This window comes from Epinephelus fuscoguttatus, linkage group LG7 (genome assembly GCF_011397635.1).
Source record: "Epinephelus fuscoguttatus linkage group LG7, E.fuscoguttatus.final_Chr_v1".
Taxonomy (NCBI): domain Eukaryota; kingdom Metazoa; phylum Chordata; class Actinopteri; order Perciformes; family Serranidae; genus Epinephelus; species Epinephelus fuscoguttatus.
In genome coordinates this window covers 4,906,926-4,930,233 of record NC_064758.1, presented here as the reverse complement: position 1 = coordinate 4,930,233, position 23,308 = coordinate 4,906,926, and the positions used below count along the sequence as shown (strand labels likewise).

General features: G+C 41.4%; 1 protein-coding gene across 1 annotated transcript; it reads left to right on the top strand.

Annotated features, from left to right (window-relative positions):
- The first annotated feature begins 1,683 nt into the window (after nt 1–1,683).
- tpk2 (thiamin pyrophosphokinase 2) lies at nt 1,684–22,897 on the top strand. The gene is made up of 8 exons (XM_049581757.1): nt 1,684–1,870; nt 1,963–2,204; nt 14,780–14,843; nt 14,917–15,047; nt 15,211–15,329; nt 21,089–21,221; nt 21,358–21,454; nt 21,569–22,897. Exons 1-8 carry the CDS (start codon nt 1,801–1,803, stop codon nt 21,613–21,615), a joined length of 903 nt encoding a protein of 300 aa, XP_049437714.1. The 5' UTR covers nt 1,684–1,800; the 3' UTR covers nt 21,616–22,897.
- The last annotated feature ends 411 nt before the right edge of the window (nt 22,898–23,308 follow it).

Here is a 23,308-nt window from a genome sequence, read left to right as displayed (position 1 = left end):
GAGAGTGATGAAGTGGGTGTGATCTGAGCCTATGAGCAGCAGTGGTGAAGCTTTGTTCATGGATGGTAATGGAATTTTTTGTAGATGCTTGTATTTTCTTTGGAGGGATAGCACAAGATAAGTGTGGTCTGAAAGCATCACCCCCTCATCTCCTACCATGACTCCGATCTCGTCAGTCAACAATAATGGCGCCATACAGATATTATCTGATAATTTCTGGAAACACTTAAGCTAATCCTACCTTCCATCACGTTAAACTGTGGCACACATGGCAGAGGGACAAACTCGATCTACAGTTAAACTCCACTGTGATGACTGTTGACTCCCAACTACCAAGAGCCTGTTGGCCTGAAGGAAAGGTGACTCACCTCCTTCAAAGCAAAGATGGCCACATCAGGACAGCTGAAGTTGTTGTCAAAGACAAGTCCTATCTCAGACCTGTAACTCATCTGATTCTACTTCCTGCCCTCCCTGAAAACACAGTCTCTGTGGTAAAGATTTTTCTTTTTCTTTATTTTGACACTTTTCCTCACTTACCTCCCTTCCTTTACCTCATTTCCTTTTCCTGATTGGTTCCTTTCACATGTTCACTCATTAACCTGACTGAGTTCACCAGGGCCCTATTTCAGAGAGCAGGATTAGTGAAAACTCTGAGTATGTTCAGCCTGAGATGAGGAAAAGTCTGACTTTTCTGTTTCACAAAGCCAGTTCAGAGTAACCCTGAGTCAGTAACAATGGCAATATACTCCATGAAGCAAACCTGCTGAGTGGCAGGTTTGCTTCATCTAAGCCTGAGGTTGATCGCCTGCTGAGCGTGTAGCAGGAAGGAGAGAAATGGCGTGTCCTCTTGTGAATTAAGTCATGGATGTTGAGGCACAATTTATTCAGGGGCTGTTGGTCATTAGACCCTGTTTGGATGTCTTATAATTCCCAGAGGAGTGTCTATGAAAGCTACAATTTCACCTCACACTCCATCATTTATCTTAACAATCTGTTCCACACACATAGATCAAATATTACACATCGTGGATTTGCATTATCATCGGAGCAAATTTTATGCATTGCCCTTTGATTCTTCAGCAGCAACAGTTTTAAACATAACATCAGAAACACTGAACACATCAGTGAGGCAATGATTTGTCGGCTGTCAGAAAAGTCTCTGGCTCTGAAAAGACTTTTGCCTGTTTTTGTGGTTTTCCCTGGGCATAAATCAGAATGGATCATCAAAGAGGAATTCCACAGAACTAAATGAACAGAATGTAATAAACAACAAAAAGCATTAAGCATGAAAAGCAGTCTTACACACACACACACACACACACACACACACACACATATATATATATATATATATATATATATATATATATATACATACATACATACATACATACATACATATATGTATGTATGGATAAAGATAAGGGAAAGGAAATACGTGCATATTTCCTCCTACTCCTTTTTGAGCATGTAAGACTAAATTTTTGTTGTTTATTAAATCTGTTCATTTAGTTTCCGTTCACTTTCTGTTATTGTTATTTGTCTCTATCTTTTTTGTTGTCTGCTTATCATAAATATCAATCGATCAGTTCAGACAGACAGAAAGAAAGAAAAGTGCTGCCTGGCAGACCACTCTCAGGGAAAATCTGCACAGTTTGGTCAGCCACGAAGAAGAAGCAGACATGCGCACCAGTGCGCACCGCTGTGGGTATGTGAGTATAGCGCTCGACTGGTTATAGTTAAACTCAAACACAGTTATTGTAGTGGTGCCTGAGAGGTAGTTTGTTGTCATACGGAAAAATGGCCAACTCTGCCTGGTCAGAAAAAATACTCCAACTCCTCCGCCGAATGAATAACTTTTATTTACCAGGTATAACAGTGACACTGAGTGAAAATACAACATGCGGTCGACCGAATGAAAGGTTGTCTTTTAAAATAACTACTTTAAACCTGTTCCCACAGGCTCCTGTCGTGCTAACTGCTTTAGGTTTGAGATAAACGAAGCACAGGTGGGCTGGATTCCTCCCCATGTAGCTTCACTGTTGACACGGTATCCAGAGGTGTTCAGCCCGCCACACGGTGGCGCTGTGTCACTGAATCCCTGCCTGGACTCATACGACATGCGGTCTGAGGCTGTGGACGCTGTCCTGCAAAGACTGAGACAACACAGCTCCCTAACCTGCCTTAAAGGATGGAGAGATGAGGTGAGACAGGAGACACACACACACCTCTTAGTTATAGCTCGAATGCATGGATTTTGGTAAGATGAGACTCAATATCATCATCATGGTTTTTTTTTTTAGGCCAACCAAGTTTAAGGTTCAGTGTGATAGATTTTGGGGGATTTAGTGGCATAGAGAAGTGAGGATTGCAGATTGCATACCAGGAGCTCATGGGTGCAGATCCCAGGGGGGACGGGGGGGATATGTCCCCCCCAAATTCTGAAAAACACAAATTGTCCCCCCAATTCTAAATAGCTTAAATGATTGAAATTGAACAAATGTATACAGTAGTCCTATATACTGGGAGAAAGGGAAGATGATGAGGGGAAATGGGAATCCGTGAGAGGCGAGAGATGAGAACATGAGTGGACATAACATGCCTGAGACCCTGAAACTAGAAGTAGCATTAACTAACAGCGAAGCAGTGAAAAGGAGGGTGATGGCTGGTTCCATGTACTACTGGCTGTTTAAGAGAAATAAACAGTAAAGGTAAGCATATGATTTTCTTTGTAGTGCGTTTTGAATGACTTGGTGATGGTGATGAGCCTCTATGAAATCGTGAAATATGCTGGCAATCTCAAGCGCTCTATGGGCATGATTTGCACGCGTGCAATTAAAAAAAAGTCACAACTGATTGTGCCCCCCCCCCAAACTTGTCATCAGATCTGCACCCATGCAGGAGCTGAATTATCAGCAGAGGTCTCTTCCTCTCCAAAACAAACAAACCAGGGCTTTAAACTGGTAAAACACTGAATAAAGCAGTTGAACTTTATAAATCAGTGTTTCTCTGACACTGTTAGGCATGCCAGAGATGGGAGGCTATCCAACCACATGCTAGTCTTTGCTCACCTTTTTACTGATCCAGATGTTCAGGAGGTTTTTACTGGGATCTGAATTATCAGCAGAGGTCCCCTCCTCTCCAAAACAAATAGATCCTGTGATTTAAAACAGTAAAAACACTGAACAAAGCAGTTTCATAGTACAAATCAGTGGTTTTCTGATGCTGCTCATTGCAGAGAGGCCTCTAACTATGGTGGCCAGTCTGGAATCGTGAATGACCCTGTCTAGCGCTTGCGTTTGCTTTGTCCGTTCTGGACTACTGGTGCAACATGGCTATCTCCATAGATGAAGACCCCCTCCTTTTATAGATATAAAGAGCTCAATCTAAGGTAACAAAACATAACGATTTTTATTTTGAGGTGATTATACACTATGAAAATATACTATTATATTCCATTACTGCCCATATGTCCCCCTAAATCCTACACACTGAACCTAAACATCGACCCGGTTCCTTTGACAAAAACTAAATGGGAGTTTTCCATTGGATTATGTATTATTGCAACAACAACAAAAATCAGCTCTGTTGCAAACTTAATAATTACATGTTTTGTTCAGTAAGATAATCTTCACAAATGAACAATACTTGTATGATTGAATATGATTTTTTTTTTTTTTTTTTTTTTTTTCCCCAAGATGAGACTGTAAAGCGGTGTTCACCATGACGATGTTCTGTAGTCTCATTTAGCCACTTGTTCGCTACAGCCTTTTTTAAGACTTCAAAAAAAGCTTCAAAATTGGGGCAGGTATGTAGCCTGCAAAAGACCTAATAGTTCTTAGCAGTTCCTCTGGAGAAAGCTCAACATGTTTGCCTTCTCAGGCAGAAGTCGGAACCTCTCCTGGCTTATAGTGTTCCCTGCAGTTGAAAAAACCCTCTCGCTAGGGGTGGAGGAGGCTTGAGCACAGAGGTAACTTTGCAATTTTTGTGAGGAGGGGCAGAGTTGCTCTCCTCTCCCACCACCATATCACAGGCTTTTCAGCCATGAGGGTGGAAGGTAGGCCTTTGTAGAGCTCGACCTCCAAATCAACACGCTCACTGAGGGACAAGGTGTTCTGTTGGATGATCAACCTCAGCTCCCTGTCTTCCTCTGAGAACAGCTCCTCCAAGGCACTTCTCTTTGTATTGTACAATGATGAAGTGTTTGGCTCCTCTGTTACTTCTCTTCTATTTCATTCAAACTCCTCTTGTTGCTGCTGTTGTGTGTCCATCTGTTCTGGCCCCCCTGACAGCGCTGGTGTTGCTCCATTACAACAAAAGCCCCTTTTCCACCAACATTTCCAGGAAATTTTATTACCAGGAATTTGTTTACCTGGGTAAAAGAATTCCTGGTAATCTGTTTGGTTTGCGTTTCTACCTCACCTCAAGTTCCGGAAACTTTATATAGATTAGCGTGATGACGTAGATGATTCGGCGTGTGCCCTTTATTTCGCTCCGCCAGCTTGGCTGGTTACATGCTGGTGTAGAGAGTAGGGGCTGTTTGTCTCGTAAGACTTAAGTCTTTTAAGATAAGTGTCAAACTAAGTTAGTCTACACACAGACAGCTGTCATTTGAGCTTATTAGTAACAATTCACTATCAGCTGAACTAGCGTGCTGTCCTAGCGTGCTGTCCTCGTGTAAGACGTAACATTAGTGACGGTGGATGAGAGACTGTGGACGGAGCATATTGAATATCGCTGTCTACATGTTTACATGTTCATGCTTGCTGAACACATGTATTGATAAAGTATTGGCTTCCAACTCGCTAAGGTTTAATGTCACTTACAACAACAACTGCGGTCAACTCAAGCCATTTTCAAGTTATCTTCACTTCGTTTCCATCATGGCCGCTCGGCCGTTCACCGGTTACCGTGTCGCATTGGTGTGTGTGTGTAGATGTGTGTAGAGGAGATCAGTGTCGGCACAAAAGAACCGATTACATTAGCGCTTATCAATACTAAGATCTTTAATAATTTAGTACCGGGTTTTGCTACCCATCTTAATCAAAACAGAAACGAAGTGAAGCTTGTAGAAATGAAATAAAGCTTGCGGCGGCTGCCCGTACCAGGAAGTGCGGAACGCTGCGTGTGTGTGCTCCACTGATCAGTGTTTTTCGGCAAACAGCCCCGCCCCTCAAGAATTCTGGGTAATCTGAAAAGTCCTACCTCCCTACTACGTACTTTTTCCAGGGATATGTGGGGTTGAGGGAAAGTTTTTTTACCCGGGTAATTTCGGTGGAAACGCACGGAGGCTTTTCAAAATTCCGGGTAATTGATAAAAGTTCTTGCGATGGAAAAGGGGCTAAAGATGTTGATACACTTTCAGAACTTCTAACTGATGAAGTTTCTTGTTAGGTAGTAATCTTTTAGTTTTATTTCAAAATTTGTCATGTTCTTCTGTTGAGTGATATAATTTGGGGGTGAGTTCCATTCTTTCATTGCTCTGTATATTACCGTCCGTTGCCCAACTGTATTAAATTTAGGTAAGGTAAAACAACTGCAGCTGCTTGTCTTGTTGCATAATTATGCATTCCAGCACTAAAAGACAATTTTTCATGACAGATCATAGCCTCTTGGTTGTGATGACATTTCTCATAAAAAAACATCAACGAGTATTTTAATAAAAAATAAATCCAACCACAAAAGGTTTTCATGCATTTTGTTCACATTTGTTCTTCAACCACAAGCTAGAGCACCATGTGCTACTTTGTTCTGAACTATTTGCAGTTTTCTTATATTTCCTTGTGAAGCATTGGACCAAACAATCGAACAATAATCTAAATATGATAAAACCAAAACTTGAATCACTTGTAACTCTTAATCCACAATAATGCAGAAGCAGAAAATCTATAGTGTTTTAATTTCTTCAACAACAAATCAATCAATCAATCAATCAATCAATTTTATTTATAAAGCCCAATATCACAAATCACAGTTTGCCTCACAGGGCTTTACTGCATACGACATCCCTCTGTCCTTATGACCCTCACAGCGGATAAGGAAAAACTCCCCAAAAAAACCCTTTAACGGGGAAAAAAAATGGTAGAAACCTCAGGAAGAGCAACTGGGGAGGGATCCCTCTTCCAGGACGGACAGACGTGCAATAGATGTCGTACAGAAATCATGATCTAAAATATCAAAAGCAGCTGAAAAATCTAAAAACACTGTTCCTATTATTTTCCTCTTTCTGTTGCCTTATACCAGTTATCTATCATTTGCGTTAGAACAGTGGCAGTCGAGTATTTTTCCCTATATGCATGCTGAAAATTATTGTTTTAAAAATAAGACTGAATCTGTTCATACATATATTTCTCCATTATTTTACTTAAAATAGGTAATAAACTTATTGGTCAAAGGATGTCATTACAGTGTTCCCAAATTAATTCCAAAAATTATTTCTGAATATAATTTATAAATATTTTAAGTGACACAAAACACACCCAGTGACGGCAGATAAAATACCTGAATTCATTTGACTGAATGACTGAAATATCTATTATTTTTTGGTGCTCCAGTCATGTGATAAGTCGTCTTCCAGGCTGTGTCTCTCCCGCAGCGATTCTGCTAGTCATAACGTGACAGTAAGCTAGTTGTGACGTAAATGTAAAAATATGGACATAAGGAGGTTTTTAAAACATCCTGTTCCAAAGGACACAGACAGACAATAATCAAAATCTAACACTGTAACAACAAACACCCACAATGATGGGCCAACAGAGACAGCAGCAAGCTCGCAGCCAACTTCGAGCAGCTCTGGAGCAGCTCCAGCAAACGTCCACTCTACTGAAGAGCTAGTGGGTAACACAGATGATCTAGGAGAAAAACAAGCTTCTTCCAAGCAGCCTGCTTTGTCCGAATCCCCCTCTAAAATTTTTGGGAAAGTAAAGCAATTGTTTTCCATCAACTGCTATAAGAATCACCCTTGGCTTGAGTATTCAGTTAGAAAGGATGCAGTTTTCTGCTGTGCATGTCACCATTTCCAAACTGATAGCAGCACAGAGGATGCCTTCAGGAAGGTTGACTGGAAAAAAACTGAGCAACAAACTAGAAAAACATGCAAAATCACAGGCCCATCTGAACTGCATGATTAAATGGGATAACTTTAAAGCCAGTACATCCAGGAGTGGATCGATTGCAGCTAAACTGTCTGAGAGCCATAAAGCTACAGTGGAAAGGAACAGAATCAGTATCTGGGCAAAGTCATGGATGTTGTGAGGCTACTGTCCAAACTTGGATTGCCTTTTCGTTGACACTGTGAGGGAGAAGGGTCAGAAGCTTGTGTCAATTTTTTTTAAGTTTGCAGTTTTTTGTCCAAATATGACTCTGATTTTCAAACCATGCAGTCAAATTACTTCAATGCCACAAGCCTCGGTTTCCAGAATGAAATAATTGACATTTGTGCAAAGATCCTACATGCCGTAACAGTGGAAAAAGTACAAGACATGGGATTTTTCTCGATTACCGCAGAAGCTCAGTGCTCCAAAACCCAGCAGCTGTCACTGTGCTTGAGATATGCCGAGCAACTTGAAATCAAGGAGTGTTTTTTGTGTTTAATTATTTGCTCTGCATCCCACAACGTGAAAGCGCACTTCGTGTCCAAAAGGCAGGCTGACTCTTGGAGCGATGTATGGAAGTCAGTTCAACAGTTCTGCCTTGACAACAACATTGTGCTTGAAGAAAATACTGCCTGTCAGACTGGTGTTCCCTGTGCACCCAAAAGAAAACGTGTTTCAAATCCACCCCCCTTCTTTGACGCTTTCTTGATTACCAGCACTTGGGGGCAAACAGGGAAACAGCCGGCAAGGAGATTCCAGAGTCTCCAGGCTATCAGCAGAAACTGTATCTCCCTGTGCTTGATACTCTTATTAACAAGCTGGAAAGAAGATTCTCCGGAGAAGCATTCGAACCGGCACAAGCGTGTGCTGCAGTTTTTGCATGCAATAAAGATGGAATAAAACCTCTAACAGAGAAGTATAGTCGAAGTCGAAATAGAGCTTGACTAAGCTTCTACTGCAGAGCCAATTTCCTTGGAACATCTGCAAAAAAAAAACCTTGAAAAACAGAGCTATCCAAATCTATACAAATTGCTCCAGCTAATGCTGACTTTGCCCATTGGATCTGCTACTTTGGAGAGAAGTTTTTCAGCTATGCAGAGAATTCAGAACTGGTTGCGATCAACTGGGGGGGGCAACAAGATTTCCGTCCCTTGCACTACTTCACATCGAGAGCAACATCACCTGAGACCATAGTGGACGTATACGCAGGGCACAAACAAAGATGTTTACTTCTCCACTAGGACACTTTGCAATGTAAGTTAAAATCTGCTTTGCAATTTAATGTCCGTGGTATTTATTTAGCATTTATGAGTGTTAATGCACATTTGTATGTAAAATTGTTATGCTTCACCCAGTGTGGTAGGGTCAGATCTCGAAACTGTCTAGGCCTATAGTCATCCCAACCCCCCCCCACCCCAATAATTCCATCTGGTCTTGACATTCAGTATGAGCAAGTGTTGTGGAAGGCCTGAAACAAAAAAAACAACAACACAAATTTAATTGCCACACTTAAATATTGAATTAAATTGATTAAATTTGGGAATTACAAAATAATATTTTAATTGGCTTCTTACCAGGGAGCTGTTGCTTTAACTTCAAGACTGTTTTGGACATTGCCCTGGTGTGGAGCACCTTTTGTTTTAAACTGCCCTGGCTGGTGTAGTGCACTGTAATAGTGAGATTGTGGTCCTGACCCATCTGCTGGTCCACCCATCTGTTGTGATGGCCAGCTTTGGCATATCCTTAAGCTCACTGATCACATGGGCCTTTTCTTTTACCAGGTAGGAATTTAAGTGTCACTGAGGTCATTTCTTGAGGGAGGGGTATATTTGGGGTTGAGGGCCTTGCACATCTCCCTACAGTAAAAAAAAAAAAAAAAAATCTTTTGTTGAATTATCCTTATTTGATTGTTGTGAGTTTTTTTGTACTATATAACTAATATAATTCTCTTACTAGATATATACTAACAAACTGTTACATAAAGCCCTTGGACTCAGCTGCAATCGTGAAGGGGTTTGGGGCTTGTCTTAGGCTTGGACCACCGTTAGTGGAGGGGGGAGTGGGTTCTTTCACTGTGTCTGCAGCTTAACAAAAAAGTTGCCAAATCGTAAAATAGGTGCATTCATATTCAAACTGACCGTATATCAGACATACATACATACATAACATTACCTGAGGTGGATGGCAAAACAGGAGATGAACAACGAGCTAGGCAGTCGAAAACGGTGCATTTCTCCATTTGTATATGATGTACTTTCGCTAGGTGTTTTGAGAGATTACTGGTGTTTCCACCCTTACATACAAAACAGCTGCTGCACTTGTGGCAGCGAGCAGTGTCGGCATCAACTCTCGACAAGTATAACACACTTGTTGCTCAGAAAAACTGTTGAGCTGTACATCTTTTCAAGATGGTGGCACCCTGTATGGCAGCGGCTACTCCAGCTCCCGATAGCAATATGCGATTTACATTAAATATGTTGTCGAAGTACTTTACTCGGACTACTGAACTCCGGCTTATCCAGCAATTTTTACAGCGATTTACTAGCCTGGTGAAACCATCCTGATCTAGGAATGATCTAGGAAGCGGGGCAGTCGAGCGGGTATCAGTGCCAGGCTAAAGAACCTACAGACCTGCACTTCCATCTGCTCTGCTATCCAATGTTTGTTCAGTGGAAAACAAAATGGATTATCTTAGTCTGGATTTAACTATGCAACGGAAGGTGAGAGACTGCAGCGCCATCATCCTCACAGAGACATAGCTTAATCCGAGCGGACAGGAGTCATGCTCTCAGCGGCAAATCTCGAGGTGGAGGTGTGTGCATTTACACAAACAATAATTGGTGTACAAATGCCGAAATTGTCTCAAGTCACTGTTCTAAGGATATAGAATTTCTGACATTAAAATCCCGACCATTCTACTTGCCAAGGGAATTCACAGCTATCAACAATACAGCTGTGTACATCCCCCCCCCCCCCCCACCCCCACCAGTGCAAACACAAAAGACACACTGTCCACACTGTATCAGTCTGTCAGCTCAATGCAAAATTCTAACCCTGACTCTGTCTACATAATCGCTGGTGACTTTAATCAAGCCAACCTGAAGACTGTACTTCCTCATTATTACCAACATGTGAACTTCGCTACCAGGGGAGAAAACACCCTCGACCGTGTCTACACAAACATCAAACAGGCATTCAGAGCTGTTCCCCATCCCCACTTTGGGAACTCAGACCATCTTTCTGTTATGCTAATTCCAGTTTACAGACCACTGTTAATCCGGAGCAAGCTGTCTGTGAAGCAGATCAGAGCATGGCCAGAGTGAGCTACCTCAGCTCTTCAGGACCGTGTTGACTGCACAGCCTGGACTGCTTTTAGAGAGGCTGCTACTACCAACCAGGATGTCAACTTGAGGGAATACGCTGAATCTGTGATGGGCTACATATCAAAGTGCATGGAAGATGTGACCGTCATCAAAAACATCACCATGAGAGCCAACCAAAAACACTGGTTCACCAGTGAGGTGCGTGCGCTCCTGAGAACATGTAACGCTGCTTTCAAGTCTGGGGACAAAGACACTCTCAGATCTGCCAGGGCCAACTTGAACCGGGACGCGAGAGCAGGCCTATGGACAGAAAATCCAATCCCACTTCACTGACACAAAGGACCCCAGGCGCCAGTGGCAAGGCATCCAGTCAATCACCGACTACAGGTCCCCACCCCCACCATGCGAGGACAACATTGACTTCCTCAACACAGCCAACATCTACTTCAGCCAGTTTGAGGAAAACACCAACAAAAGCCCAAGTAAACCTGGCTCAATAGTCATCAGCACTCCACTATGCAACTGGTTACTGGACTTCCTTACCAACAGACCACAAACAGTAAGAGTTGGCAAAAACTCTTCAGAGACCACCATCACGAACACTGAGGTCCCCCAGGGCTGTGTGCTGAGCCCTGTGTTGTTCATGCTGGTGACCCTCAACTATTGTGCCGAACACAACTTGAACCACACCATCAAGTTCGCAGATGACACAACAGTGGTGGGCCTCATCAGTGGTGATGACAACTCAGCCTACAGAGAGGAGGTACATCAACTCATCAACTGGTGCGACAACAATAATCTTCTACTGAATGTCAACAAAACAAAAGAAGTCACTGTGGACTTCAGGAAAAAACACATGCCACACACCCCACTCACCATCAGTGGCAGTGCTGTGGAGTCTGTGAAAAGCACCAAGTTCCTGGAGGTGCATATCACTGACAAACTGAATAAATCCAAATGTCAGCACTCACAAATATCATATATATCAGTCTTTTAATAACGCACAGCAGTATCACAAACGGACGCGTTTCAGCACTTGGCTTTCCTCAGTGCTGAAACACGTCCGTTTGTGATACTGCTGATAAAAGACTGATATATATAATATTTGTGAGGGCTGAGATTTGGATTTATTCTGTTTGTGAGTTTTGGGTTGGCACCCTGTGATTTTTCAAATGGTGAGTCAAGCACGTCAGTTCTTTTGTTTTGCATATCACTGACAACCTGACATGGAAGGGGGCACAGCAACACCTCCACTTCCTGCGCGGATGAGGAGAGCTGACCTTCCCCCGTCTGCCCACACCACTTTTTACAGAGGCGCCATTGAGAGCATCCTAACCAGCAGCCTTTCAGTTTGGTATGGCAATTGCACTGTTGCCAACCAGAAGGCCTTACAGACAGTGGTGAGGACAGCTGAGAAGATCACCAGAACAGCCCAACAATCCATCCAGAACTTATACCCATCCCACTGCTGGAGCCACTAATATGATCAAAGACCTTACACAGCACATGAACTGTTCACCCTCCTACCATCTGGCAAGCGCTACCGCAGCATGTAGTGCAAGACTGCCAGACTCAGCAACAGCTTTTTTCCACAGGCCATCAGACTACTCAACTCACTCAAGAAAATATCATGACATGTCACTCCTGTGCCACACACACCCACATCGACTGATTGGACTGTCATAAACCATTTAAACTCATGTCACTACTATGCACTTTATACTCACAACATAGTTCTATGCTGCTGTTCAGCACTTTGCACTTTACCTTTTATTACATGCCTCATCCCTGTTCACATCCCTGGCACATTGTACGTAACTTTTTTTAAGTGCAATACTTGAAAAATGCTGTGCAATACTATGTCTGTCAGTGTCTATCTACATGTCTATGTTTATGCAATAATGCCTTCTGTCTGTCTATGTTGTGTTTAGGTGAACTTTTTGCTGTCTGTGTGCACTACTTTTTATGTTAATTGTTTTTTACAAACCAGCACATTGGAGTGTGGAGAAACATAATTTTGTTCTACTGTGCCATTCCTTATTGTATGGTTTTGATTGACAATAAAGTTTACTTTGACTTTGACTTTGAACTTAGGAACGTTTTACTCTCCCCGCCATTGTCACTCTGAGCGTGGATATCTGTCTGAATGTATGAGACAGTAGTGATGTGTGAGTCATGAACGAATCGAAAACCCTGCTACCACAAGCTAACTGCAAAGAGGAGACCAGGCAACATGCCACGCAACTGTTATTCTAACTGCATTTGTGTAAATATATTAAGCTAATCGCTGTATTAGCCCTGTGGGAAAAGATACAACTCAGGTACTTTTGTCAGTTCAACTCTCCCTCGCCCTCCATGCCCTGAGCTGTATCACAGGCTCCACAGAAAATGAAGGAATCACTTTGCTCAGATGCGGCCTTTGCTACAAGTCCCCTCTTTCTGAACTCATTCACTGACACCGCCCCTGCTACCGCAAGCTAACTACAAAGAGGAGACCAGACAACATGTGACTATTGTGCAATTGTTAACTGCATTTGTGTAAATATATCAGTTTATTGTGTTAATCTCCCAGTGGGAGAAGCAACAGCTTTGGTCCTTATTTCAGCTCAACTCCCTGGTCTCCTCCCTGCCCTGCCCTGAGCTGAGCTGTATCACAGGCTGAGGCCACAGAAAACGATCCACTCACTCACTCACTCACTCACTCACTCACTCACTCACTCAGTAGCTCCAACTCCCAGCTCACCAGCAGCATGAAGCTCACTCACACTCTCCCTGCTCGGAGAGCTCCTCCCTTACCTGAGTAGTGTGCTCTCACTCTGGGTGACTGAGTCAAGTGATTCGAAAACCCGATTCACTTTAGTGAGTGACTCATACAAACTCAAGTCAGTAAAAGGAATCGAGTATCCCATCACTGTGAGACAGAGTGGCAGAGCTGGCTCCGGCCTGTTTAATACGGTACCCATTCCTTGTGAGATATTTACCAACAGGGGTTATATTGAAAAACAAAAACTGAAAATCTCTTAAGCTTGAGTTAACCACAGACTTTATTTTAGGTATCTAACCAAAAACCCATTCAAAAATTCCATTCACTTAAAGACGAAGGAACCAGAAGTGCTAAAAGGCTAACTCATATCTGGGTTTTAGGACTCATTCCTGCATCACTCTACACAGCCCTGCTGTTGCCAACCCTAATGGGCACAATATGAAACTTAAGGAGAGTTTTGAGTACACTCATGCCCCTTTTCAAGCACCACCCTAGCATCAAATTGATGTCACGTCTGTCACTCCTCTTTTGCCTCCCTGTTGCTATCATGCTGTCTAAAATCACACACCGCTGTTGTTTGGTTCTGTGAAAAAATGCAGAGGTGGCATAAAGAAGAGACTAATACAGTGCGGCCTCTGAGTAAAAAGGGCTTCAGTCTGCACAATAACGATCTTTGCAGTATTGAGTTTCCACCCATGCACCTACCTGACCAATCACAAGCAGCGCCGCTGATCGAGAGCACACCAACTGGCACACATAGCTGTCAATCAAGATGCCACACTCCCTATTTATAGCATCAAATAACTAGTTTAAAGCAAACTTAGCAGAAAAATGAACACTGGAATATACATGAGCGTTGTAAGAAATACCTAAAATGGTAGGGCTGCTCGATTATGGAAAAAATCATAATCATGATTATTTTGGTCAAAATTGAAATCACAATTATGCAAATGATTATGCGGCGCACGTGATGACTTAAATTGTTTACACGACGGCATGCCATTTCTGTCTCACACACACACACAGAGACACGTGCGTGCACACACACACACACACACACACACACACAGACCAACCTCTCTCGCTCTCCCTCTGCCATTTTCTGCACGCTGTTTTTGAAATCTTCCGCGATCACCTACCCCTCGCATTATTCATAGTTCACCTACTTGACTGGCTCATGGAACAAATAGAGGAGAGAAGGGGAGGGGGCGGTATTGCGCATGCACGGCTTCCGTAGAAGACAAAATAACATCTCCAGGCGTCCATGACCAAAAATCATTTACCCTCGATTTCATTAAATCGTTTGACCTCAAAATTGTAATTGCGATCACCCGATGATTAATTGCACAGCCATATAAATGGGTCTTTGGGAAAAATCTATTTGACGTGCACTTTGAGTTTTTAGGTTTTTTTAGGGAATGACTGCTAAAGCTTTTCCGTAACTTTGATGCAGTTTCTTCCAACTCACACACTGGACTAGACCTTGGACTGTAACAATCATAAAGGCAAAAATCCCATCGGAATACCTAAAGTGACCCAAGGTGTTCTCAATAACAGCATATGTATCACCATAACTCAGAGGCATTCCTATCTTTCAGAAGTACAGTGTGATGTCAGAATTCTCTGACCCTCCTTTGATGTGGATGGAAAGAGCAGCTACAAGTAAGTTTGGCACACAATTGCAGCTTTTATCAGTGTTAGTGTTGTATTAGCTTACCGTGATGTTATACTACAGGTCTTTTTGGGGTGAAGCGGTATGGAGTCCATATCAATGGTTACACTGTCAGTGACAGTGGGGAAGTCAGCATGTGGCTAGCGCGACGCTCCCCTACAAAGCAGACATACCCTGGACTACTGGACAATGTGGTGAGTACAAACTGTAACTGACAATGTTTGGATAAACTGCACAAATAGATACAACAAACTGTGAATTAAAGGAGTAGTTCAACATTTTTAATTCAAAGCTCTTCCAATTCAGTTTCCCACAAATGAATCAAGAAGACTGATGTGATGTGTTGTATATTTGAAGGCAGCAGGTGGTCTGGCTGCTGGTGTTGGCATCAAACACACTCTGGTCAAAGAATGTCAGGAGGAGGCATGTATCCCAGCAGCCATTGCTGAGAAGGCTCATCCTGTATCCACAGTAAGGTGAGCTTAATATCACCACTCATTACGAAATAGAGGATCTTGGAGTGAAAGAAGAAGTTAGGATTACCTTTTTGGCGTGTGTGCCAGGTGAGAAACTTCATTGGAATGAACAGATACCATCTTGCTATCTGGTATCTAGTTATTATTAATATCTATGACAGGAGCATACATGCGTGCACAGGCAGGGGATGTGTTACACATGCCTCGTAGTGGTCCCAAACTATTCCACTGATCTACAGGTGGCAGTAATGCAGTAGCTAAGGTAAGGAAGAAGCTGACTGCTGACAGGGAAAACAGATGTAAACAATGCAGGTTTTAAAATGTCCAAAAGAAATCCACTCTGTTCTATAAGGAAAGAAGTTCAACAGACCTGAAGGATACACACAGTGCATATTGGTGGGAAATGCTGAATGCAAACATAATTTTTGTTTGTTTACATGAAAACTCAACACTTTACAAAAGGGCCATGGGGATTGGTGGTCAGGTGGAATGCTACATAGTTTTGGACAGAGGCTGGACTGGAGTTTGTCCTTCCAGTCCTATGAAGGACCTTTCTCATGGGCAGTTTGAGGGCTGGGCGATTAATTGATTTTATCAATTAATTTGAGTTCATAGCATAAGACTATGTCTAAAAATTAAAATCAGTTTTCATATTAACTTGGGTAATTACGATAATTATGGCTCCATCTTGGCTCCTGTAGTTGATGGTAGCCTCCGACCCCCGTCATCCAAGGAAGTTTATTTCTCTTCCGACACCCACAGAGGGTACCAACATGGGGGCTTGTGCTAGGAAGAAAGGACATGAGTTAATTCCCAAAAAAGGTTTGTCTCCTCAGTCATCTAGAACTGGTTTGGTTTTGCAGTATCTGACCTCATGCAAAGCACTGTCCACTGTAAAGTTTGTCTTAAGTCTGCAGCAAGTTAAGTATGGCAGTATGACTTTTTTTGGTTTTTAAGGTTTTACATAGGATGTTTACATCAGTAAGATGGTTGTAACAATCAGTGTGTTATTCAAGCAAATGAAAAGAAAAAAAATGCAAATTTAAAAATTAATAATACAGACCGTAACACATTGAAAATACTGATGTTATACAACATGGCAAGGGGCAGAAAACCAATTTCCAATTTAAGAAAGTAAAGAATATCTGTAATCCAACGAAAATGAGAGGGAGGACTTTTGGCTTTCCAGTTAAGGAGTATTAAATGTCTTGCCAACAAGGTTACAAAGGCTTTAGCTTGTTTCTTAGATGCAGACAGAGAGGGTGAGCAGGAGACACCAAACAAAGCCGTGAACGGGTTTGGTTTAACTGTTTCTTTAACAATGTATGAGATAGTTTTAAAAACTTCTGTCCAGTAGTTATACAAAGCTGGACATAGCCAGAACATGTGTATGTGATTTGCTGGGGAATGCTGACAACGATAACATACAGGAGACACCTTATTGAAAATTTTAGATAGTCTAGCATTGGTGTAGTGGGTGCCCTGTACAATTTTACATTGTATAAGTGCATGTCTTGCACAAATAGAGGACTTAATGGACCTGGTGTAAAATGTCAGACCACAGTTCATCAGAAATTTCTTCTCCCAAGTCCTCCTCCCACAAGGTCTTGATGGGGTCCATTGTTTGCGGACTTATTTTAACAGCATTGACTCTTGCATCTAATGACAGATTTAGAAGTGACCAACAATCAAAATACTTCTGGGTTGTGGACAAAAACGAGGTGAAATTATCTTTATAAAATATTTAAATTTAAGTGACCTTGATTCCCAGATAGGTGAAATTGTTGTGGCCAGTTTTGAAGGGGAATTTATGTAGGGGAAATTGCTTAGCTCTGTCATTTATCGGAACTATCTCACTTTTGCTGAGGTTCAGTTTGTATCCAGAAATCTGATAGGGACTTAAAGGGCAATCTTGGCAAATGGATCAGTGCAGGGGAAAATAGTTCTAACAGATGCCTTGGGAGATGAATAAAGTATTTTAATCCAAGAGATGAAATTTTTACCTAGACCAAATTTCTAGAGAGAGTAGAATAGATAGTCCCACTCAACTCTGTCAAACGCTTTCTCTGCATCTAGAGACATGAGTGCTTCCTGGGTGTTTAACATTGGAGGACTATAGATGCTGTCAAACACATGCCTAAGGTTGGTAAAAGAATGTCTATTACGGATAAACCCAGTCTGGTCATCTGATAATATAGATGGGAGGACGGATACAAGGAGTATAGCTAACAGTTTGGATAATAATTTAAAATCTACATTTAAGAGACGTAGAAGAAGTGAAAGAAAGAAAGAAGTGGGTCCTTGCCCTTCTTTAGTATAAGGAAAATATTTGCAAGCATAAGGGTTTAGGGGAGGCAACCAGAATTAAAAGATTCATTATACATGTCCAAAAGACAGACAGAGCCAGCTGATGCTATTTTTTTTTTCCATAAAACTCTGATGGGAACCCATCAGGCCCAGGACACTTCCCAGTTTGTAAGGATGACACTGCAGTATTAAGCTCAGCAAAACTTATTGGTTTTTCCAGTTCCTCTCAAGCAACAGATTCAAGGGAGGGAATGCTCAAATTATCAAAAAAGCCATCAAAGTTAGGCGAGGGTGATGCATGGCCAGAAGAATACAAAGACATGTAAAACTGTTTGAATACATTATTAATCCCAAGAGTGTCTGTAGTTTTGCCTGTGCCCTTCTGAATCTGAGGAATTTGATGAGATGAGATCATCTGATGTAACTGGTGTGCCAGCAGCTTACTAGCCTAATCACCATGTTTATAGATGGAAGACCTTGTCTTTAATAGAAGCTCAGTGGTAAACTGTGATGTAAGCACATCATATTCTGACTGTAAAGATGCACGTGCCTTATATATTTCAGGAGACTGAGAAGTGGCATATAGAGCATCAAGTTGGGTAATACAACGAGCCAATGGCGCTGGTTTGTCTTTCCTGAGTTTTTTTCTCATGACCAGTATATGAGATTATTTCCCATCTAGTGTAGGCTTTAAGGGTCTCACACAAAATGGAAGAGGAGACATCTTGGGTTTTATTAGCATGCAAGAAAAGTCAATCTGTCTAGAGATTTAACCAACAAAATCCTCACTGGTGAGCAAACTTGTGTTAAATCACTGAAGAGGATGAGAGTTAGTGGAACTTTGAAAAGAAATCTTTACAGTGACAGGTCCATGGTCAGAAACAAGTATTGCATCATAACTACAGTCAGAGACTGATGACAGTAGTCTATTGTCAACCAAAAGTAGTCAATCCAAGTGAAAGCACGATGAACACTTGAAAAAAAAAAAAAGAATATTCTTTTTTTGTGGGATTAAGTAATTGGCAGTCGTCGAGAACCGTTCAAAAAAGACTTAATCAATTTGGCTGATTTTTGAGGGTGTACAGGCCTGGACAGGAAACTATGAGGCAGGTGGCTTAACAGTTCAGCCCCTCAGTCAGCAGGGAGCATACAACAATAACATAACCTAAAAAAAATAAAACTCCTATGGGCTTAGCAAGTAAAAAATAGGCACTTACGTACTGAACTTAACAGAAGAGTCAGGGATATTCTATACAAATGACCCCAAAGCAGACATATTGGTCACTGAACTAACTAAGTTAGAGTGACAAAATGGGTTAACTTTCAGCCAAAACTATGGGGCTGTGGTAACCCCCTTTTTTATGTCTTCATTCACAAAGGCTAGTGCCAAATCAGGGTCCTCAAACCTGTGAAACTGTCCACTGGGGAGTGAGATGCGCAGCACAGTGGGGTAGAAGTAGCCTGAACTTCACATTTGGACATGACTGGAGCACTTTCTTCACCTTGATAAAACCAGCCCATTTCTTCTGGACAGCAGGATTAAAGTCAGGGAAGATGGAGATCACCCTTCCTCCATTGGTCAGAGGAGAGAGTTCACTTGCCCGCCGAAGTATTAGGTTCCGAATCTGGAACAAATTCACCCTGGCAATGAGCTGTCATGGTGGGTCCCGGGCATTGTTCACAGGGTGCAATGCACCCAATCCAAAGTGGGTTTGCTGCCGAGCTTAAGCAGGTTCTGTAGAAGCTGTGCCATAAAATCCGTTGGTTGGGCTCCCTCCGACCTTTCTGGTATGCCCATAATCCGTATAATACTCCAGCGCGAGTGCACCTCAAGATCCTCACATTTCTTGGACAGAGAGTCGGCCAAAGTGGTCAGTTTGCAAACTTGAGCTTTGAGGTCGGCTAGTTGGCTGCTATGGCTGTTAGCCAAGTGTTCAAGGTCTGCAACAGTCTCCCCGAGAGCTCCCAGTTTGCTCTCGAGGGGTGAAATAGCCACTGTAATCTCTCTCATGACAGTTTCAGCAATCATGGAGCTTGTGGTCAAGCTTGTTAACAATATCGGCACGCATTTCGTTCAACATCGACTTGATACTGGAGAGCAAGGCTTCATTAGCATGGGGCGACTTCTCAGGAGAGTCAGGGAGGTCACGTCCAGGCAATGTCTGAGGCTTTCTGCGGCCTCCTTTGGCCAAGTCAGATTTTGCACGGCCAGACATTGTAACACAGTATAGATAAATGCAGTTGTTGCTAACCGAATTTATCACTCAGAGTCGTTCAGAAAGCAGCTTTGCATGAATAAAATATATTTTAAAGGCACATTCCTCGGGAGAAGCCACCAAACACATCCTACATGTTGCACGGTCATTAGCCGCGCTACTGATATGGTACCATTATACACAGTCCAAAAGCCCGGGTTCATCCACATGCTGAATACAGCATGGGATGCACAATACATTTTTTAAGAGGCACCTTAAATTTAAGATGGAAAGTCAGAGTTTACAATGAACCTAAATACAAATCCTAGTTGTCTGTTATTTGTGGTGTTTTGGTGACAAAGTTTTTGAGAACATAAATAGAGAGATGTTGAGTTTTTCAAATGATGATCAGAAAGTGTGTGCTCATAAACCTTTAAACTTGTCAAACACTGCTGGAGAAATGATAGTTTATAAGTGAGTAGAATTTATCTGTAGTTGTAGAAAAACCCTTTCTCTTTGATTTTAATTTCTGATACATGAATGAGCCTAACTGGATTAGTTTAAAGATAAAAAACACATAGACAACATAATGAATAAAAGTTGACTAAAATGTCATGACTAAAACCAGGGCAAAACTATGAAGAATAAAAATGATGAAAATGAGACTAAAACTAATAAGCATTTTCATGTCAGGACTAAGACCAAATCTAAAATAGCTGCCAAAATAAACACTGATTTGATCAAAGTTATGTTTGCACTTTATTAATCCCAATAGGAAAATTAATCTTTGTAACAGGGCAGACCTGCTCATGCCAGAGGCAGCAAACAGGCTTGTGTTCTTTGTGGAAAAAAAAAAACAATATTACAAGCATCTCATGTATGATTTTTTATGATTTTTTTTCCTGTAATTTAATAGCATGCTACCTGACATGTTTAATTTGTTTCCAAAAGTGTTTTGTCTTCTTTATACATTTTGTTAACAGGAGGCACCTTTTATGTATTTTTTATAAGTGAGTTTGGTTATAGACAGGCTTGCAGCAACCCAAAACGGAAATGCTTTTGTTAACTTTTATTGTTAAAATAAAAGCAAACATTTCAAAGTAATTCCTTTGTCTTTTGTATTTTTTTATAAAGAAAAAAATCGTAAATTGAGTGCAGTGTGACAAACAAAGGAAAGACTTGAATCAGAATACAAACATTACAAAAGAAAAGTAAAAGTCAAGTCTCCATAACTAACTACTTCAATGTATTTTCTAGCTACACCTATGAGGATGAAGAGGGTGTGTTTGCAGAATGTCAGTTTGTCTTTGATTTGGAACTTCCTCTGGAGTTCAAGCCCAGAGTGGGTGATGGAGAGGTCCAAGATTTCTATCTCCTGCCCATAGATAAGGTTAGTATTGCTGACATATTCTAAATAGTAATCCTGTGAAATAGTAACAATATTGTAGGAGGTGCTACTGAAAGCACCAAGAGTTAGATACCTAAAATACTGGAGGGGTAATGTGATTGCTTATTCTTGGTTTCAGGTAAAGGAACTGCTAACCACTGATGACTTCAAACCTAACTCTGGCATGGTGGTCTTGGACTTCCTCATTCGACACTCGTTTATTGAGCCAGACACAGGTCTGTGGCTGTCTATAAAATGTCCACTGTTTAAAAAACATGGAAATTAAGTTGACAACTTTAGATCTCTTTTTTTAAGGAAGTATTTTGTTGATCTTATCATTTTCATTTCAGAGTCAAGCTATCAGGAATTTGTGGCAGGACTCCATCGGCCATTATAGAGTGAAGCTGCAGAATGGCACTGTCAGATGCCATCAAACAGTTACATTGTTGTTTACACTTATCCCCACCAATATTTTGTGTCTGTAGTTCTTGTTTGAAGAGAACATCCACCAAGACTCAGCTGAACCTGGAATCTGGAGGCAGGAAACATCAATGAGTTGATTGGTTCACATGATAACTGGTGAACTGAGGGCTAGATTTGGGACTGAGCTTAATCCAACAAAACTCTCCATAAAACTGAACATGAAGTTTTCCATTGCAGCTCACATATATTCTCTTCCCTCCTCTGGTATACTTTAGTTTCCCTTGCTCATTTTTGTTATTTGCATAGTAAGTAACATTTTGTTTGTTGTAAACGTCATTTTTTAAGCTTTTAGCTGATTATCATCAACATAATATAGTTTCCCTCATTAATTGCTGAATATAATACCAAACTTGAAGAAGTCAAACTTATTATATTGTCATTAGGAGAGAGTGGGGGTGATTTGAGCCGGTTGGAGAGTTAGCCATCCCATATTTCTAGGCACCCGTTGAAAGAAATGTTCACGTGACCACACATTTTAGTTGAATCAGCAATTTCACCCACCCTGTTAAGAGAGAGGCACACAGAATAACTAGTATGCATATTTAAGTTCAAAAAACTGTTTTTTGTTGTTCAAAGTGATGTTGTTTTTTTCATTCAAGGATTCATGTTTTTTTTTGTGTGTGAATAATTACAGCCAAATTTGAAATAATCTCATGTGTTAGTGCTTTAGGAAGCTATGATGTGAAGCTATACGGTTTGCATGATATTAGCTCTATTTTGCAGGATGATGCAAGTTTTTAAAATGGCGGGGAAGGGGTGATTTAAGCCAGTGGCTCAACCATTGTGATTATTATCAAAATGTTGTTTTACTGTAATTCTTCATTGCATTCTGAACGCTGAAATAATGTCATTTTAAATCACGTTAATTTTAGACCTAAAATTGTCATTTCATGTGTCTATAAATGGAAAACAGGCAGGACATCAGCTTCTCTTGTGGAAAAACTGGAGCTGGAGAAGGCTCATAATAAAGAGATAATAAGATAATAAGAGGCTGAAAAAAAGGAAGAAAAGGGCTGAAAATGAGAGGAAGAAAAATGCTTTGAAGGGGTCAAAACTAAGAAGAAATCTCTGGTCGCTGCAGTTGCACAGAAGAAAGTAAGATAAACCGCTAAGCAAAACCATTGACTATGATAGTTCAGAAGATGACCTCAGTAATGATGATGATGATGATGATGATGATGATGATGATGATGATGATGGTGGTGGTGGTGGTGGTGGTGGTGGTGGTGGTGATGGTGGTGGTGATGGTGGTGGTGGTGGTGGTGACAAGAATCTGTCCACTCACAATTTGTCATTGTGAAGATTGCTGCTAAAAACAAATTCTACAGTAACATTGGATTGGTGCAGAAGTTTGAGGGTACTGACATCAGTTAAAAGTTTCTGAAGGCGTGGGGATACTGCAGATGGAGAGCCCACGTTCACATTCAAAGAGAATAATGAAGGACTCATCCCGAGAGCTGATGTGCTGAAGAAACGACTGAAACTGCAAAAACTTGGTGGCACAGCCAGAAGGGAGCAGATATTCCTTTTCCCCTGTAGAATGTGCAAGTGGGATGTTGAGTAGCAGTCCAGTTCTGTGAGAATTGCAGCAATCGGTCCTTCATTTT

Excerpts from the sequence above, each read along its gene's own strand:
- tpk2 (XM_049581757.1), top strand. The coding sequence starts at position 1,801 with ATGGCCAACTCTGCCTGGTCAGAAAAAATACTCCAACTCCTCCGCCGA. Across the intron at positions 1,871-1,962 it reads GAATAACTTTTATTTACCAG|GCTCCTGTCGTGCTAACTGC; the intron begins GTATAACAGTGA and ends CTGTTCCCACAG. Across the intron at positions 14,844-14,916 it reads GATGGAAAGAGCAGCTACAA|GTCTTTTTGGGGTGAAGCGG; the intron begins GTAAGTTTGGCA and ends GTTATACTACAG.